Here is a 20555-nt window from a genome sequence, read left to right on the forward strand (position 1 = left end):
TGATGTTAATGATTATGATGATGATGATAAAATAACAAAAAATACACATCAATTTTAAAATCACCTTTTTTGAAATCCAATTCTAAAAGATTAGTGTTTCCCACGTTCAAATCACATACAATAATTACAAATTAAAATATTGACCGTAACTGGAAACTTTATATTGAGAGTAGCATTTCCGTTTCCGTCGATTTCATACCAGTTTTCGTACTTTTATTGACGTCACGTCGGGCTATGTGGCGCCACCTGGCGGTGTCGGGCTCGGGAAGTTTCGTAAATCGCTGAGCGCGACTTTAGCTCATTGGCGTTTTGTTTACCGTCGAAGCAACATCTTGCAATCAGTTGGTACCCGACATTGCAATTGCAAGATAAAGTGTAATAAGTGAAGTGAATTCGCTGTGAGTACTTTATATTTTATTACGTTGTAATTATTACGTTGTAACATACAACGTTAATGTAATTAACGTTAAATTATGTAAAAATTTCAAATTTCATTTGAAAATAGTACGTGATCATTATTTTAACGGTTTTTCCGTTCGGATCACTACTTCATGTGTTTGAAAGTCTTGCTTTTTTGCAAATGTTTTCGTACTTGCATGTAATAATATTTTCTTTGTAGTTATTTTTCAACAGTTAAAATAGTATTAAAAGTGGCGGGGCCCAGCGGGCTTCCTAAAAATGTGAACTCAGAAACCAAAGTGAACGTTCTAGCAATAGACTGTTGTCTAACATATATACTGCAAAACGAACGCGTGGCCAATGGCTTTCGTTTCAGAGGAGTACATAAATTACGAATGCTCGAAGAGAAGTTAGACAAAGAGTTTTTGGAAGTTACTCAAACATATTGTTACTCCAATTCAAACCAGCATTGAAAAAAGGTTCACAAATCCCGCCAGAATTTAGCACAGGAATTTTGATTGGATGTAAATTACTGGCCTTATAAATCGCCACCCCACGCAGGGGCAAGGCGTAGACACTGTTAACGTCGCTGGACACATTTGCAGTCAAATATAGGTCTAATAGATTACCGCCCCTCGCGGGGGCAAGGTATACACAGTTTTTTAACGTTCCTGGACGTATTTGCAAAACCAACTTACTGAGTAAGGTATAGAAAGTTTAAATATTCCTAGACGTATTTGCACAGTCAAATACCGGACTAATAGATTACCGCCCCTCATGGGGACGAGGTTATAGAAAGTGTTAACATTCCTAGACGTATTTCCAGTCAAATACTGAGGATCGCCGCCTCTCGCATGGGCAAGGCACGAATAGTGTTGAAATTTCATCACGTAGAACACACAACACGGAATATACATACAATGCGCAAACGCTCATGCACAGCCATGCTTGCATGATAATTACAACCTACCCTCGCGGGGTGTTTATCTCTTTATATAAATTATTCAAATACCGGTGCCTTGATCGCCACCGTCGCGGGCGTATGCATGAAGAGTAATGTTCCATCGCGTGGAACATACAACACGGAATATACATATCTGTAATGCGCACACGTTCATGCACAGCCTTGCTTGCATGATCAATACAATCCACCCTCGCGGGGTGTTTATCAACGATGTATGGATACGAATATCTTATCTATCTATATAAATTATTCAAATACCCTTGTCGATGTCGTGTGTGTGTGATCGCCACCCCTCGCGAGGGTAATGCATGAAAAATGTTAATGTTGCATCGCTTGGAACGCTTGCGCAGCCTTGCTTGTATGATCATTATAATCCACTCTCGCAGGGTGTTTATCAGCAATGTACAAGAAACTAATGTCCTAAAGCCCTTGCAGGCTGACTCACTATCTTTTACGTTTGCTAGTTGACATATACAAAATTGAGTTTCTATGTAAAAATGTCATTTATTGCTTACTCGTGAATATCCCACAGTAGGTAAATGACATTTTTCCAATTGATATAGGTTGATAATAAAGACCAAAATAGTGAATAGGCCAACTAGATTTGTAACCAATGGGTGAATTAATTACTTTGTAACAATGGCGTAAAAATCTGATGAATGAAAGCGTCAGATTAAAACATCATGTACATTTTGGTATAGAGGTTAAAGGCAGGAAACTTATTTTTCCGAATACATCAAAGTTTTCTAAAGGTATTACTGGATGTATACAGTTTATTATTTGCAAAATTTATAACCATACTCCAGGTTTCATAAAACTTAGAAACAAACGAAAAGGTAAAACAAATTATGATACCCTCCGTCACCTAGCAAATGTAGAAAAACGCATAAGCGGTAACATATAAATTTCTATTAAAACAAAGGATTCTAAATGAATCCTTTTTCAGGGGCTCGAGGCCCATCAAGGGTATTATGTATGCTTTAAAGTTTAATGCATCCAGAAAACATAAAGTATTTTGAGATAGATTTAATTTCAAGCGGTCTTTTTAGCCACCTTTTTCACCACCTTTTTCAATGGGAGAAAATGGTGGCACCAGAAACGAACAGAGGTTAATCTGAGGTTATCTCCTACCGTTCTCTCGAATAACCTCGTGTTTTTCTTAATCTATATGGAATATCGTTCCACACTCCTGTTTTGGAAGAAATATCAACAATTGTCTACTTAATGAAATACAAAGGATCATAAAAGCACCATGCTCTGTTGCTAATACTGAAGCCGGACCAATATTTAACCTCATTTCCACTTGCTAAATACGCACAGCATCAAAAACTCAGTTTGAAGAATAGACACAAGCCTACTTGCATGTGTATGTAATAAAATCCCAAAGGTGCTTCCTACGTTTTGTATACAGGGAATTGTTGGACATTACTTCCTTGTCATTTGAACTATGCATGTCTCTTTCTCAAATACTTTCTCAATGCTATCGAATTCGCAGCATGTTTTGTAAGAGATATGTAGAATTAAGAATAGACAATTTTATCATGTAGATGTAGACTATATCGAAAACTTGCCCGTTACCATTGAATGAATGAATGACCTTGTTTAATATAATCAGACTGCTAGCTACCTACTTCACTGACACCCTCAGCCAGTGTTTTTGTTAGTAGCAGATGCCTTTGACCACGCTTGGGCAGCGTTACTAAACATTCACCCTCTGAGGTATTCATGGTCACGAGAGGAATAGGTACTGCATTCCAATAAAAAGGAAATGTATGTCATACTACTCGTATATGTCCCTAGAATCAAACTCACCTCCTAAGCAACATTCAATTGGACAAAATGACTGCCGTTACATATTACGGAGGAAAAGAGAAATGAGGTTAAATATAGAATATAACAGTTAAAATTGCAAGATCTTTGTCTAGTAACCTTAATTAGACTATCACTAAGTTCACAACAGTACACAATAGTATACGCGGCAGGAACAACAAGCATGCAAATCACTTGTTATACAACATCGCCATCTTCCATACTTGGCGCTTTCATTACTGTAGCATAGAAAAAGTGATTGTGAAATAGGGTATGTCGGTGACTGATCTATTCTGATCTGACTCATTAAATAAGGTACACGTAGTCCATGATTACTTGTACGTATCCCTAGATGTAACTTACGCTCAAGTTGTTTTATACGATGTGTACAGTGTGAATAGGGAATTTCCCACTTGTTTTATGGTATCGCCACCACTTACACTGATTCTCAGAGAATCATCAGAATCGGTTGACAGGAATATATTTAATAGCCTTGATAAGAGTAAGTCTTATGTCATTTGGATCTCAGATTCAGAGTGCTAGCAGTACCGATAATTCTATAGAATGAAGACAAATTTATTATAATCACGACAACGGACTTAGCAGTTACAAAACTGTTAGAGGGAGTCTTCAAGAAATATGGGAAAACCTGAAATTATTTTTAATTTCCTGTCAAAACTTAAAAATCGGCTTGTGTAGTGTTTGTCTAAAAGTAAAAGTTTTAGTACATTATATGACCTAATGTCTAAGAACTGACTCAGTTTTAGTTTCTAGAATCTTCAAGTAACCTACTTAAGAGATCAATAACTTTGTAAAGTATATCCTTAAATTCATACCAAATTGTTAAGAAAGCCTAAAAATTCCATGCCACCAGTTTGGAATGTTAGTAACTTCTTAATAAGTTATTTTTTCAATAGTTATATTTTTGTGGGTACACTCTGAAAGGCGTGTATATGACCTAACATTACTTATTATAGGGATAACATAGTATAAAATCTGATGATTTTGTTCAATTTTGGCCGCAATTTGGCTCAAAAACCGATAGAACTATTTACTCTGGCTGGAAATTATTTGTAAATAAAATAATCACTATCATAATTTTTCTTTAGGAAATAATAAGTCTATTTCATTATTAAATAAAATAACTATCCACTACGACTAAATGCAGCAAGAATTAATATTAATTTTTTTTGTAATAATTTTATAGCAGAATGTAATGTTTATAGCAGAATGAGTAAAGACGTCACGTAAGAAATCTTCATAACGACTATATCGGTCAGCAGTGTTTTTCCTAAATAATTTAGTGTGAATATCAATTATATGATGAAATCCCTAAAATTAAAAGTATTGAACTCCAAGCCAAAAAATGTATGGTATGTTTTTAGTTCATTGATTTATTTTTGAATGTGCTGAGAGTTGGAGTCGCGAGATGAACGAAAACACGTTAAGCACTGCTAACTGTTCTATTTATTAATATTTGTAAAATATAGTAAATGGCTGATGACATATAATGACACTTGAATGTCAAAGAGTTGACAGTTTGAATAAATAATATCCACAGACAATAGATACTTATTACTGGCTACCATTGTACCGTAGACATGTATTTTTGCTACATTCCAACAAAATGGAATATTGTATTATGCACAGACACAGTAAGTCAAACTTCGTTACTAGCTTGTTCTCTAAATAAAGCCTAATCGAATTAGAGATAATATTGTTATAAAAAGTTTTATTTTAATAATCACATTGGCGAAATAATACCATAATGTGGCGTCACCAGGCGAAAACAAACAGGCTCTCAATATAAAGTTTCCAGTTACGGTCAATATTTTAATAGCAGCGTTTTACCTGAAATAAAACGCATATTAAAATACTTACCTCACTGGAAACTTTAAGTAATTCCTGCCTGGTGATATATTGAGCCAATGAGCTAAAGTCGCGCTCAGCGATTTACGAAACTTCCCGAGCCCGACACCGCCAGGTGGCGCCACATAGCCCGACGTGACGTCAATAAAAGTACGAAAACTGGTATGAAATCGACGGAAACGGAAATGCTACTCTCAATATAAAGTTTCCAGTGAGGTAAGTATTTTAATATGCGTTTTATTTCAGGTAAAACGCTGCTAATACGTTTTTACGGTACTGGTTATTTAATTCTTGCGTGAATTTAATCACAGAACTCGTCTCGTTACTTTCATTGCAACTTTGTCCGTAAGTTTATACAATCAAAGAATCAAATTATAATTATGACATTGGCGTAAAAACAAGTGAAACCCATTTTCCATTTTCTCTTTTATCGGAAGTGGTTTGACAACTTTTATTTTTCACTCGTAAACTGAGAAATTAAGGTGTATGGAGTAAAAACAAGTTATCATTCTAAATAATCGTGTTTCATAATCAATTAATATAAATAACACTCGTTATAATATAGTTAGTTTAAATCTAAGAAAGTTATCACTCATCATTCATCATCAACCCATTCTTTATAAGTTAGTCTTTGACTACAATATCACCTGATGGTAAGTGATGATGCAATCTAAGATAGAAGTGGGCTAACTTGTTAGGAGGAGGATAAAAATCCACCACTGGACTGCCACCAAAGAGGCAGGCAAATTTATAACACGTCAAACATAATGTGTGGCCAATCGGAAGATATTGTTTTTCTATATTGAGGGAAAAGATTCTGATTTAAAAGTTGAGATACTCGTGACTGTCGCGCGTTTTCAGTATTTCTAATTGTAATTAACTAAACTTGTAAATTGTAACTTCAATTTTTAGGGTTCCGTACGTTGTACGTAGTACAAGTCTATAATATCACGCATGTGTATTATAGAACCCTTATAATATCACTTGCGCACATTTTAACAGTGCCGTCCAAATGGCCAGCAACTGTACTCGATGGAGGAGCATTGTATACCGAAAGATGACTCGCCAAGGTGGTCATGATCCTTAGTCATGAGGGAGAGAGAATTGTAACTAGTATTATTATAATTTCAGATAAATGACCGTAATCAAACGAGATGGGTGTACGGGAAAGAAGAAGCATATTCATAGCCGTTTTATTGATTTCATATGGAATAGCTGATATTAAAACCAGCTTACCCGTAGATTTAGCTGTAGAAGAAAAAGGTAAGATTTATGAATACAATCAAGAACACTTTCAATAACTCGTGTCATAGAATCAAAACTGTGATTACTTATGTCAGCCTCTGACGATCAAGTAATCTCACATGCCTGCAGCGCTAACGGCAGCCGATAAAATTGATCTGTGTTGGTCGCGATGACATGCATGACATCATGCCGATCGCGACCAACACACGATCTATGTAGATAAATTTACAATAACTTTCATCATCATCATATCAGCCGATGGACGTCCACTGCAGGACATAGGCCTTTTGTAGGGACTTCCAAACATCACGATACTGAGCCAACTGCATCCAGCGAATCCCTGCGACTCGCTTGATGTCGTCAGTCCACCTGGTGGGGGGTCGGCCAACACTGCGCTTACTAGTGCGGGGTCGCCATTCCAGCACTTTGGGACCCCAACGTCCATCGGCTCTTCGCACTATGTGCCCCGCCCATTGCCACTTCAGCTTCGCAACTCGTTGAGCTATGTCAGTGACTTTGGTTCTTCTGCGGATCTCCTCATTTCTGATTCGATCACGCAGAGATACTCCTAACATAGCTCGTTCCATCGCCCGCTGTGTGATTCTGAGCCTTCTTATGAGGCCCATAGTTAGCGACCAAGTCTCGGAACCATAGGTCATCACTGGCAACACGCACTGTTCGAAGACTTTTGTCTTCAGGCACTGAGGAATTTCGGACGAAAAGATGTCGCGAAGTTTCCCGAATGCAGCCCAGCCGAGTTGGATTCGACGGTTCACCTCTTTCTCGAAATTGGACCTACCTAACTGGATCATATGTCCTAGGTATATGTATTCGTCTACAATTTCGAGTGCAGCGTTCTCAACTATAACTGGGTGGAGCGATACATGAGCATTACACATTATTTTTGTTTTGCCCATGTTCATTTTCAGGCCCACCTGTTGAGAAACGCTGCTGAGGTCATTGAGCATGGTACTAAGGTCATCCAGAGTCTGTGCCATGATGACTACATCATCCGCGAACCGCAGTTGAGTGATGTACTCGCCATTGATGTTGATGCCAAGTCCGCCCCAGTCCAGAAGCTTAAAGACGTCTTCCAATGCGGCGGTAAATAGCTTCGGAGAGATCACATCTCCCTGACGCACTCCTCGCTGCAACTGGATTGGCCTCGTAGTCTGATCCTGAATACGGACTGACATAGTGGCGTTTTCGTACAAGCACTTCAACGCTTGGATATACCTGTAATCAATTCGGCATCTCTGCAATGACCTTAGCACAGCCCAGGTTTCCACCGAATCGAAGGCTTTCTCATAGTCCACAAACGCTAAACAAAGTGGCTGGTTATACTCGTGAGTCTTCTGTATAACCTGCCGCAGCGTATGGATGTGGTCTATGGTACTAAAGCCTTTTCGGAAACCGGCTTGTTCGGGAGGCTGGAAGTCGTCAAACCTATTAGCGAGACGATTCGTAATGACTCTCGAGAACAATTTGTAAACATGGCTCAGCAGCGAGATGGGTCTGTAATTCTTCAGCAAGGTGTTGTCACCTTTTTTGAAGAACAGAACCACCACGCTCCTATGCCACGCCTCAGGCGTCGTGCCCTCGTGAATGACGGAATTGAACAATCGCTGAAGGACTTTAAGTATCGGTTTTCCACCCGCTTTCAGGAGTTCTGCTGTGATTCCGTCCTCACCTGGCGCCTTATTGTTCTTCAGGTGTTTGAGAGCCACACTAATCTCGTATAGGCTGACGTCCGGGATATCTTCGGTATAGTGTCGGGTCAACTTGGCTCTGGGGTCTTTAGCCAAGTTGTCAACAGGCTGCTGGGTAGTCGTGTATAGCTGTCCATAGAACTTCTCGACCTCACTTAATAACTCGGGCTTGGAAGAAATCAGATTACCGTGCTCGGTCTTCAAACGCGTCAGCTGCCTCTGTCCAATAGACAGATCTCTGGCGAAAACTTTCGAGCCGCGATTGTTTTCAATCGCATTTTTAATACGCTCGGTATTGAAGTTTCGCAAGTCGCTGGTTTGCGACTTAGAGATCTGTCTACTGATTTGTCGGTATTTTGACGCATCTGCTGAACACTGCAATCTCATTTCTTGCCTCTCTTCCATGAGTTTAAGTGTATGGTCTGAGAACTTTTTGGTTCTTTTCGTACGGTGGGTCTTATAGAACTTAGACCCAACGGAATGGACAGTTTCCACGAACCTGTTGTTCAGATCGTCCACAGTTTCGCAATTTGCTAGGCAATCAAAGCGGTTCTGCAGTTCTAGTTGAAAGGACTCGGGGTTTTGGATATGGGCACGAGTAGGTCGGAGCGTAGACTTCACCAGTCGATACAATAACTTTATCATAGAATATATTAATTAAAACTAAGAATTACACAGTATATTAAATTTAAATTTATAATAAATAAAATAATTATAACAAATACACACCATCTAATTGTTCACCCAGAGGCAAGGTACCCAATACACTAGCGCTATTACCCCTCTGGATAGCAAGGCTTAACCTTTGGGCCAAATAATAATAACCTTTGTAGATAAATCGTTTTGTTAATCGGCAAATTGCAGTGTTTATTCGTAAAAATAAAATGTTCAACAAAATAACAATATTGCATAACAACTCAACGAAGAATAGTTTATTTTGAAACCAAGTAACCGAAGACTTTAAAATTACTCGCGTACTAGAAAGCGCAGTGGCCAGTTGACTCCACTAATTAAACCGATGTTATCAAACGAGTAGTACATAGCAGTTCGATGGAGACGATTCGAGACATGGTGTTTCGAAGTCCTTAGCATATGTCATCACTGCTAGCAGTGTACAACCATCACTGATGATGAATATCTTTGAATGATATATCTTTAAACTCCTAGAAGGAAAGGTGTATAATGCGGAGGTATTAGTACAGGTGAGCCTAAACGTCCCAGACCTTTACTTACGGAGACGCAAGCCTCAGTTGCTGGTGGTACCGAGCGAACGTACTTGCTAAGCTAGCAAATTAAGTTGTTCCTGTAAGACTAAGATAATAAATAAATGATTACTAAAAAACTCACCAGATTATCAATAATATTACAATGTATTTAAAGATTTGAAGGTCCATTTTAAAAGCTTCCTATATCGTGAAGTTAAAAGCCTTTCGATGCATGATGAAAAATACGCCTAACTCTCAATATAGTCAAACTCGTCAGGTGGACTGACGACATCAACGAGGCTCAGGTATTCGCTAGATGCAGGCGGCTCAGTATCGTGATGTTTGGAAGTCCCTACAAAAGGTCTATGTCCTGCAGTGGATGTCCATCGGCTGATGATGATGAACTGTCAAAATGAATAAAAGTTATAAAGTTCTATTTTTTTTTTCCAATTTCAGCTCCTCAAGTAACAACGATAACGCCTACCGTATCAACATTACCTACCCCCACAACAGTTAACATTTCTACCTCCACCTATGCGACAGTTATTCCACCAATACCACCCAGCGACCGGGACCGGTTCCTCACATTCGCTGAATCTGGTCATCACCAAACCTTCATGTTCGCCAAAGACAACACCTTCATACAGCTAGATGGCGATATCATCCAAAGGTTTCAATTAAGGTCAGTAGATGCAAATATATGAAAATGTTAGCAGAAGTTGTCTGAATTTTAAACAGTTTTAGACTGGTCAAAGTTGTTCTGAATCTACAACGTTTCATGCAAATTTTGTAGACGAAAATGCAACCGCTGCTGTTTTTAGAAATCACTTAAATATTCAGCTTTTAATACGGAATATTTTTGTTAGAAAAATAGTAGACAAGTTCACAGGTGAAGCTATTTTGACTGTTTAATAATAGCTTAAAATATACATAATGGATTTAGTCAAATTGAGCAGTGACAGCCCAGTGGATATGACCTCTGCCTCCGATTCCGTAGAGTGTGGGTTCGAATCCGGTCCGGGACATGCAACTCCAATTTTTCAGTTGTGTGCATTTTAATAATCCAGAAGAAAACCTGCATACCAGAGAAGTTTTCAGAATTCTCTGCGTGTGTGAAATCTGCCAATCCGCATTGGGCCAGCCTGGTGGACTATTGGCCTAACCCCTCTCATTGTGAGAGGAGACTCGAGCTCAGCAGTGAGCCGAATATGGGTAAATAATGATGATGATGATTTAGTCAAGTCACTTAAACATAATGTATCAAGTTAAAAATTCTTTACACTGATATCTTTCATGACTTTGAGTAAATAATTTTATCTCACTTAGGCAATTGTTTTAGAATTTCATTTAAAATCGTAAAATAGTAAGTTAAAAAGAATAACAATACGTAGATAATAAGTAGTTCTCGTATGCTAGAGCAAAATATAATTTTGATTACAGATTATGCAGAGAAATATCGTTCAAGTTTCGAACACGACTCCCTCATGGTCTTCTAGTGTATCACAACGTTAAGAATCCAGTTTTTAAAATGCAGCCTTATGCTTTGTACGTCATCGTGGAGAAGGGCGAACTTAAAGGTAAAAAAAAATAATAACAACTGACAGCTGAATAACCATTTCGAAAGTTATACGTTATATTCTGGTTGTATTAAGCATTCATTATGTCATTGAAATTACACATGCATTTTCGATTGAAGACATTATCTTCTTTGGTACCCCTACAATAATTCCTACAATAGCTAGTGGCAGTAGAGTATTCTAAAACACAAGTATGGGAGATTTTTTAATAACCTATAAAATAGAAATCAGCTGGCCTATATACTATTTCGGTCTTTATTATCAACCTATTAAAATAAACATCAAACATTTGACTAAACGTCATTTACCTTGTGTGTGATATCCACCAGTAAGCACCAGATGACATTTTTACATAGAATCTCAATTTTATGTATATGTTTAAGCTTTACTGATATTAACAAAACTTTTTATTTCTACATTTTAATGGATCTTGTAGGATTTAATCACAATTAGAACTGATAGACGGTATCGCGTTTTAGGATATCCTATCTGTCCCGAATATTTAATGTTTTTATTTGCGCATTCTAATAGATCTTGTATGATTTAATTACAATATAACTGATAGATGGTATTGTGTTTTAGGATATCGTATCCGTCCCCAATTTTTGATGTTTTGTTTGTACATTTTAACGGATCTTGTATAATTTAGTCACAGTTAGAACTTATAGATGGTACTGCGTTTTAGGATATAGGTACCCAATATTTCGAAATAAAAGATATCATAAATTCATGTAAAATTCTAAGCCATTAGTCAGACTGCAAGTGTCTAGGCCTGCTAGTTTGAAATATAGAATTACATTTCATTTTAATGGGGCATTAAAACTAAAGTTCAGTAAATTGTTTAATATTACAGTTGTCCACGTGTTTGGAAAACATCTTACTTCTGTAACAGTGGGTAGAGCTTTGAACAGAGACCAGTGGCATAGTGTAGTAGTTACTATAGACGTCCATGGAGCCAGGCTCATAGCTAAAGTCGATCAATTAAAAGAAGAAGTTTACTTAAAGGTAAAGGAAAATATTCCTACAATTACGATAATCTATTAGTGTTTTCGCCCAATAACTGCTATTTTACTAAATATGAATATATCATAAAGATGCGTTATACAATTACAATCATAACCTTATATACATTTTATTTTTAGGGCTTGAGTTTTGATACTAATTACGGTATAACGGATAATTTAACATCAGTCATTCTTATTGGTGGTAAGTTTAATATTTCTACTAGTATGGATTATTCATCATTATCATTAACTGCTGGACATAGGCCTATTGCATGGACTTCCAAACAAAACTCTCTAAAGCTGCCAACATCCATCGGCTCCCTGCAACCCGCATGATGTCCTTGGTCCACCTAGTGGGGGATCGATAGCTTTAAGGTGCGGGGTCGCCATTCCAGCACCTTGAGACCCCAACGTCTATCACTCTTCTGGATAGATTATAACAAATTCAAATTCTAAAAAAAGTTTGTAAGATACTAACTTTTTTGCTGAAAATTGATCTCTAAATAATTTTTTGCCTATTTGCCTAATTTTGTTGTTGTGTCAGAGAGCCGCGATAACCCAGTGGATATGACCTCTGCCTCCGATTCCGGAGGGTGTGGGTTCGAATTCGGTCCGGGGCATGCACCTCCAACTTTTCAGTTGTGTGCATTTTAAGAAATTAAATATCACGTGTCTCAAACGGTGAAGGAAAAACATCGTGAGGAAACCTGCATACCAGAGAATTTTCTTAATTCTCTGCGTGTGTGAAGTCTACCAATCCGTGGCCAGCGTGGTGGACTATTGGCCTAACCCCTCTCATTCTGAGAGGAGACTCGAGCTCAGCAGTGAGCCGAATATGGGTTGATAATGATGATGATGATGTTATATCAAGTTTAGTCTAATCTAAGTAAGCCCTTGTCTGTAGACAACAATACTAAAAGACAATATATCTATAATGCACAGAATGCGCGAGAGCTCCAACAGCATATTAAAAACGCTGGTGGAAAATGGTGGTAATCCATTTATGAAGCACTGGGTGCACTTGCATATGCACTCACGGTGCTTCATAAATGGTAGATACTGTCATTACTAACACACTAACATATTTTAATTTAGTTTTTTCAAGTACCTATAACTACTAATATTACTAACAATAGGATATTAAAATTTAATCAATTGAATGTAATTTATGGATTTTATTATCTGAAATAAAGATTTATTATTATTATTATTATTATAATCAACAAAGGTCTCAGTTCTGAAGAAAAACTACACGGTGTGAAATACATAATAGAATCATTCGTCGGCTGCATCAGTGATATGGTACTAAGTTCAGGCAAAGCGGCGTCAGATCTCCTACCAATCGTACCACTTATTGCTACCAAACATGAAAACGTTAAAGAAGGCTGTATTAATAAATGTCGGACAATGGAAAACCTTTGTTTTGAAGGTTCTAGATGTATTAATGAGTATAATGGATACAGATGCGATTGTTTTGGGACTTTATATGAAGAACAGTTATGTGATGTCTATAGTAAGTGTGTATATTATTACCATTATACCTTTTTCTTGTGTCTTGGTTAGCTTTCGTTATAGATCAAGAAACTCTATTAGTTACTGTGTACCTTATAATTTTAGATTTAGCAGTCGGTTAAACACTTTGAAATCTATCTTTGTCTAGTTCATTAATTCATAAATACTATTTTAATTAGAGACATTTTCTACCAAAAAGTCTGTTATATTAACTTTGTTTTTAAGTTTTTGTTTTTTTTTATGATTAATTTATATATTGTTTTACTTTCTTGATTTATTTATTATAATTTTCCCTTGCTAGCCGCAACAATACTTACTCTACGAGGTTCGAGCTACGTTTCTTATCGCGTATACGATTGGAAGGATCGCGTTCACTCCACTAGTACTAGAGTGAGCTTGCATTTTAAGGTATATATTCTTTTATTTACTTTCCCCTCCATTGCCACAAGCGCATCTCGTTCCATGCCATTTAAGCTCATAGCTTGTACACTTAACCGACGACTGGGGTAGAACTTTCAGTTCTTAGTCCACAACCTAAGAACCATTTGTAAGAAACTACTTTTAATAGGAACAGTCCTAACCAATTGTAATTTAAAACTATCGTATTCAATCTATAAACCATTATCATTATCTAGACTAGTCCTAGTACCTTTAGTATTGCAACTCAGGCCAACCAAAGGTGTTTGAAACTTTAACGATCACTATCAGATGAAACTGATGGTAATGACTGAGTCTGACGGCATACCGTGCGTCACACTCTACATTTAACGGGGGTATAACATTACCAAATTGACAATTTCTTAGAAGAAAGAATGCTTAATCGAGTCTGTTCTGGTTTCTCATTACCTGAAGCCGTATAGGCTATGGTTAGCCTATGATTAACTAGATCAACGAAGCAGTATATACAACCCTCTCCTTTATTCATGAGTTCCCTCTCATTCTGAGAGGAGACTCATGCTCACAGTGAGCCTAAAATGGGTTACTATTATACAACGAATACATCAAAATAAAAATCATGACCTTCTTCAAAACACAATATAAAAAAATATATGTCACAAAAATACAAGTAAACAGGCTGTATAAAATATAGACCCACAATTTTAATGTCACGCATTAAAAGGCTTAAACGAGAAGCAATAAATTACTTTCAGACTCGTTTCGACGATTCCGCACTATATTATGCGAGCGGACAAATAGATGACAAACACCATTATATTGCTCTATCGATACACCAAGAAAGAGTCGCCATACAAATCGACTTGGGTGATGGAGCCGTAGAAGATTATTTAGGAAATAAAGTTAATAATAACCGATGGCATAACATTACTGTGATTTTACAAGAAAACACAGTATATGTATATCTAGATGACATCAGAGCAACTTACGAAGTGCCAGGTGATGCTAAATATGTGTGTATTGACCCTGAAATTTATATATGCGGTGGACCAGATCTACACAAAATGAAAGGTCTCAAATCGTTCAACAACTTCGCGGGGAATCTCAAGTATGTTTACTATAACGATGTGTCTATACTTTATGAATTGAAGCAAAATAACCCTAAAGTCCACTACATAGGTGTATTGGATCCTGAGTTCGAAGAGATCGATATAGAAGTGATACCTATAACTTATCCTTTCGCCACGTCTCATATATGGTGGCCTTTGAATCAGAGCAATAGTATCAATTTGATTTTCGACTTTAAAACCAGTAAGAATATGGCGGTTTTGGCTTACAGTCAGATCACATCGGGACAAGGCTACTGGGAGGTAAGACTACCTGTCTTTAAATAGATATTATTTAGCGATAACATAATTGACTCTTTTAGGAATTGCTTACATTTTAGTATTTTATTTCGAGAACTTATTTGATTCTCTATAACGAATGATGAGTTTATACTCATATGTAGATATTCAACTTTTGATTAATAGTTTGGCTTTGATTGAAACTGAAGGAACATCAGCAAAACAGAAAGACATTTCTAAAATCATCATCTGTAAGTTATCTAAAAACTGTTGCTGCTAAGCAATAGCTAGGCTGAGAAAAGGTTTTTGATGTCTCACGTCTTTCCCTGTATCACTTTAAATAATTTAACAATGCCTTTGTGCTGATGATCCTTTACTTTACATTGAGACACGTTTGACATTTCATCCAAACCAAACGATATTCCGAAAATAGAATAAATCTACCAAATATAATTTTAGCTCTTATTCAACTATATATAATTAACAATACAATAAGCTGAGTGAAATGCCGATATAAATAGGTTACCTTAATCTTGATTTAACAACTAGGTCAAAGAAGACAATATTTTAGAAACTTAACTTTATTCTGAAAATAATAAAATCTATATTATTTTAGGTAAGAATGGTAAAAGAGGAAATAAGATTCGAACTAGTACCGGATGTTGGCAAGAATGTAACAGTATTGAAATCGGTTAAGTTTAACGTAAGCAATGACTGGCACAACGTCGAGTTAGATTATAGAAAAGGTCGGATCAAATTAACTGTGGACTATCATAATAAACATGCGCAAATGTTTGGTGAGTAAAGAAGATGTAACATTAGTAATTTTTGGAGTTTAAGAATCGATTTTTCATATATAGCCCGCGGTATGAAAAAAATATGGGCGGTAAAATTCGATGAACGAATGACAGCATTACGATTTTTGTGCGCAAGCTATTCTGCGCACCTTTTACTTTTCAGGCGTAGGTATTGAGACGTACACAGTGTATGCTGCGGAGCAACATACACCTATTTAGACAGTCGATCTGAAAGAGTAAATTCCATTCGTGCGTCAGAGCTAACACACACTTTTTTTAGCCAAAGTAGTCAATAATCATTATTTTATTAATCTAATCCATAAATAGCCTATTAACTCATGAAAATCGGTAATAAAAGAAAATCTTGACAAAAAGTTCATAGCGCATGATTTATGAGAACACTGAACAACAATAATCATTAAATATCCAAAGACGATATGCTTGATTAAATTTTTAAATGTCATATGTATTCTGGGTGTGTTCAGCCATGTTTCATCAATTCTCTTTTTACAAACGCTAACGCGCTAACAAATGTCATATCCATCTACTGTGTCCATACATTTTTTAGTTTTCGAAGGTTAGCGTTTGTAGAAAGAATTTACGTGTAACTTGACAACTCTTTCTAATCAGAAGACCTAAAGTCTTCTGATTAGAAAGATTTGTCAGAAAAAAAGGTCTTTTGAGCATTGCTTTATAGCAGTTGCCCAATAAGAAACCAATATAGTTGTTTAATTAAGATATAATGTAAATGATAATAATTATGATTGAAAATACATTAACAGGTATCAGACTAACCTTCAGCAATACAAGAGACATTCTAAACAATTAAAAGGAAATAATTTATTTGTTATACTTGTACAGGGCTTGACTTTCAGCTGCAGGACAAGATAGTAATTGGTAGTGGATTAAAATCAGCTAACTTGGGTCTGATTGGTTGTATGAGGAATATTAAAATCAATGGCCTTCTGATCGAACCGAGGTGAGCTCAACGATTCTAACGACAATTTATTTTTGTTTAGACAATAAGGAAAACTAAATTTAGGAAAAACTTTCGTTATTTATTTGATTTAATGAATATTTGTGTAAATTTGAAGATAATATTATTGAAGAACCTACCTATAACTTCTTTAGATGGATTGGGAGAGTTTTAGTAGACGAAATTTTTTTTCTATTATTTTTTGCTTGTTATGTTTGAAATAGAAAGGTTTGAATAGCTTGTTAGAAATAGGTCAAGATGGACTCAGAAGAGACAGTTTCGTACGAATTTGAAGAAAATTAACTAACATTGTTACGACATATTTGTAGGATAATATGTAATGTTTATTGAAAATAAATTATATAATTATAAATGATAATATTATTGAACTTTATAAAGTATAAAAGCACAGCAAACATTGCTATCGAAAACTGAGTTGAAGAACATTGACATTGGAAACTTATAAGAATTCCGTTTTATCCTTTTAATGTAAGAAGCCTTAAAGTCTCTTTTACTTATTAACAGCCAGTTTCTTCATGTAAAGCTAAGTAACAGTAAAAGTAGTAAGTAGTAAAGAAGACTTTATTTTTCAGTGAATAAGACCTTTGATTTATGACGTTACTTTGACTGTTACTTGCGATGAAGAAACTGGCCGTTAATGTAAACAGTGACTTGTTCGAAAGAAAAAGACAATTGTGAAGGTAGTTTTATATTTCAGGTTCGTCATAAACACAGAACGAGTAGTGGGTGAAGTAGCAATAGACGACTGTAGATACGTGGACCCTTGTACAAGACCAAACACTTGTGAACACGGTGGAATATGCTCTATTAGAGAGGATAGAGTTATATGCAACTGTGAACAAACAGGTCAATCTAATTATTATAGTAATAAAAAAAATTGTTATTTTCAATATATTTGTAAATATTGTTTATTCCATTTTACGAAATAAAATAATTATGGAATTTGACGCTAACTTCATCTATATGCAATGTTATTGCTTTTAATTTAAATGTTGAATATTTAATGTAACATATTTCTTACATATCTTAACCCACTAAATTGTAGTTACTTTTCATTTGTATATACGTTTAGTGCGTCTATTATTACATCAATAGTCAATAACTATTAAAGTATATCTATATTAAAGTATATTTATCAATGAATCAACAAAGTAGTATTTTTAAAAGGACAAGACAAAATATACATTCCAATAAAACATAAAAAACAGCAATATTCAAAGGCGTCATTATATTTTCAGGTTACATCGGTGAAAATTGTCATTTCGCAACCTTCAGGAAAACATGTGAAGAGTTGGCACTTCTAGGGTACACGAGAAACGATGTTTACCTCATAGACATTGATGGCAACGGCAAGTTCCCACCAGCACACGTCAAATGTGAATTTCAGATTGAAGCTGACTCCTCTACCACTGTTGTTGAGCATAATCTGCCCAGTCAAGTGGTAAGGATTTCTCATTTTAATACTATCAGAGATTAAAGAACCTATATAACTAAGCATTTAAATTACTTATATAATCAAAACGATAATAATTGAACTAAAATCTTGAAAACGAGATGGTACTTGCCAACGATTTTAAGAGTGTGCAATATGTAATTTGGTGGTTACAAATGGTTCTGGATCTCAGATTCTGGAAAAGTTAGGAGCCTGATATTTGGGTAAATGATATTTCAAAATGTTAGCTTCGTTATGACTGTACAAAATACACAATTTGTAAAACTTTTCTCGATAGTTTATTTTTTTTTAAAATACATGTTTTGCTCACATTTTGCTTTCAATCTCAGGAAAAGCAAACTTATTTTCTTAAATTTTTGTTTTGTATAGAAAATTTGATATATATCTTGAATATGGCCATTTTGTTTTTCGTTATGTTGTTTAATTTACTTGCCATTAGGTAAAAATGGTTTTGGCGCTCATGTCATAAAATTTGCGTCTCGCGTCAATCGCTCCGTGCTTTTCACTCACGTGAAAGTCATAATTCCGCATCTCGTTTGCGCTTCGAATTTTATCCATAACGTACCGACGCGCTGCGTGCTCTTAATTCATTTCAAGATATAATGAGGTTTCTTATTCGGTGGCTTATTTCTAATACACGCAAATGCCCAATGGTCTTCAATTTACTTAGCTTTTGGTATTTTAAGCGTTTAGATTAAATGTTATTTTAAATTAGTTTACTCAATATTAAGATGAAATCGAATAATTAGAAAAACAGAATAGTTAACTTAGCAATTCTGGATATGGACTATATTTAAACATGCATCATTCGTAGGCTACTCTAAAATATTGTATAATATAAATATATTAAATGTTTTAAATAAATTGAATACATCATTTACTTCATTCATTTGTTTTGAAGTATACAATCGCGGTTCATTTTGTGCAACTGAAACTTTTTGTCAGCAAAACCTTTTTGTTCTTTATTTTACTTATCATTTAGCAGCGCTTGGTCCGGATGTTTTTATTACGAAATCTCGCAGCAATTAGAATTAAAAATAAAGCGAAACCTTCCGATTCGTGGTACAAGTTAGCAATGACAATAGGCACTTTAGCTGCACGGTTCTAAAACTATGATAATGCATAATACGAGGTGATACACAATACTAATAGGTGGGAAACAAGGCATGTCTTCGGATTGTGTTCTATTGTTATCATATTTTTGTTGCCTTAGCCTTCAATATTAAAATATAATGATGTCGACTGATAAAGACGCAGAACAGGTATTCAATTTAAAAATGATTAAATAACGTGTCACATTTAAGGCCTTAATTCGAAATAAAATACCTCAATGCCAGTTAAACAAGCCCAAGTATCTACAAGTAACTCAAGTAAGTTAGCAAGTAAGCCTCTAACTAGCGCTGCAGGTATAGGTAAAACTGTAAGGTCTTGATATCCATGCTGTTATAAATGTGAAAATGTTTCTCAGCTGGTATTCAATTTAAAAAATATTAAATAAATATGTCACATTTAAGGTCTTAAAACTCTTGTTACTAACAAGACCAAATAGAAATATCTACAAGTAACTCAAGTAAGCAAGTGAGCATGTAACTAGCGCTGCAGATACAGGTATATACCTACTCTACTATAAGAGTGTATAAGTCTACTATAAGGGTCTTGATATCCATAAATAATAAATGTGAAAATAATTCCACAGTTTGTCTGTGTCTAAATTAGTCACGGTGTACCAAAACTAATGTTTTTTAACATAAATAAAGATATCTAGAACTTAGAAGTAATAGACACAGGCCCGAGGCAAAAATTTATCAATCATTTGAACCACCGATTCCTTTTTAGAAAGGTACATAAAATAATAACATATTAATAGCTTTTGTCATGAAAATAAAAGTTAAATGGGGTGAAATTGGTATGAAAGTTTGTATAAAATCGTTGTTTATGGACTGACATTTTAGTTTGTGGTTTAAAAATTTTGATAATTCACCCCCTAGAGGTGGATTCAGAGTTTCGAAATGTAATGTATGTTAAAATACAAAGCGAGTATTCATCAGTACAGATTTTGGTACACCGCATAAAGACGAATATCACAGTATGCCCGGTAACCTTAAAATTATCCATTTTAGGGGCTAAATAGGGGTTGAAAGTATAAAAGCTTATTCAGTAAAATAAAATACAACGCAGGCAAACAAACGGGCATCCACTTGTTATAAATAAAAATGTTAAAAGCAAAGTGCGTCAATAGTAAAAGATGTATTTTATTTATTAAAAGTTTCCTT

At 35.6% G+C, this 20555-nt stretch overlaps 1 protein-coding gene across 1 annotated transcript in view; it reads left to right on the forward strand.

Moving 5' to 3' along the window:
- LOC112051477 (axotactin) overlaps positions 1-20555 on the forward strand; it is a 41618-nt gene that overhangs the window by 2501 nt on the left and 18562 nt on the right. The window contains exons 2-13 of the mRNA XM_024090146.2: positions 6173-6304; positions 9657-9882; positions 10641-10777; positions 11631-11782; positions 11920-11983; positions 13010-13294; positions 13595-13701; positions 14445-15059; positions 15652-15832; positions 16694-16811; positions 17527-17675; positions 18068-18270. Of these exons, the coding sequence (XP_023945914.2) occupies positions 6196-6304; positions 9657-9882; positions 10641-10777; positions 11631-11782; positions 11920-11983; positions 13010-13294; positions 13595-13701; positions 14445-15059; positions 15652-15832; positions 16694-16811; positions 17527-17675; positions 18068-18270 (2346 nt within the window). The 5' untranslated portion in view covers positions 6173-6195. The remainder of the gene's footprint in view (positions 1-6172; positions 6305-9656; positions 9883-10640; positions 10778-11630; positions 11783-11919; positions 11984-13009; positions 13295-13594; positions 13702-14444; positions 15060-15651; positions 15833-16693; positions 16812-17526; positions 17676-18067; positions 18271-20555) is intronic.

This window comes from Bicyclus anynana, chromosome 15 (genome assembly GCF_947172395.1).
Source record: "Bicyclus anynana chromosome 15, ilBicAnyn1.1, whole genome shotgun sequence".
In the NCBI taxonomy this organism is placed as follows: domain Eukaryota; kingdom Metazoa; phylum Arthropoda; class Insecta; order Lepidoptera; family Nymphalidae; genus Bicyclus; species Bicyclus anynana.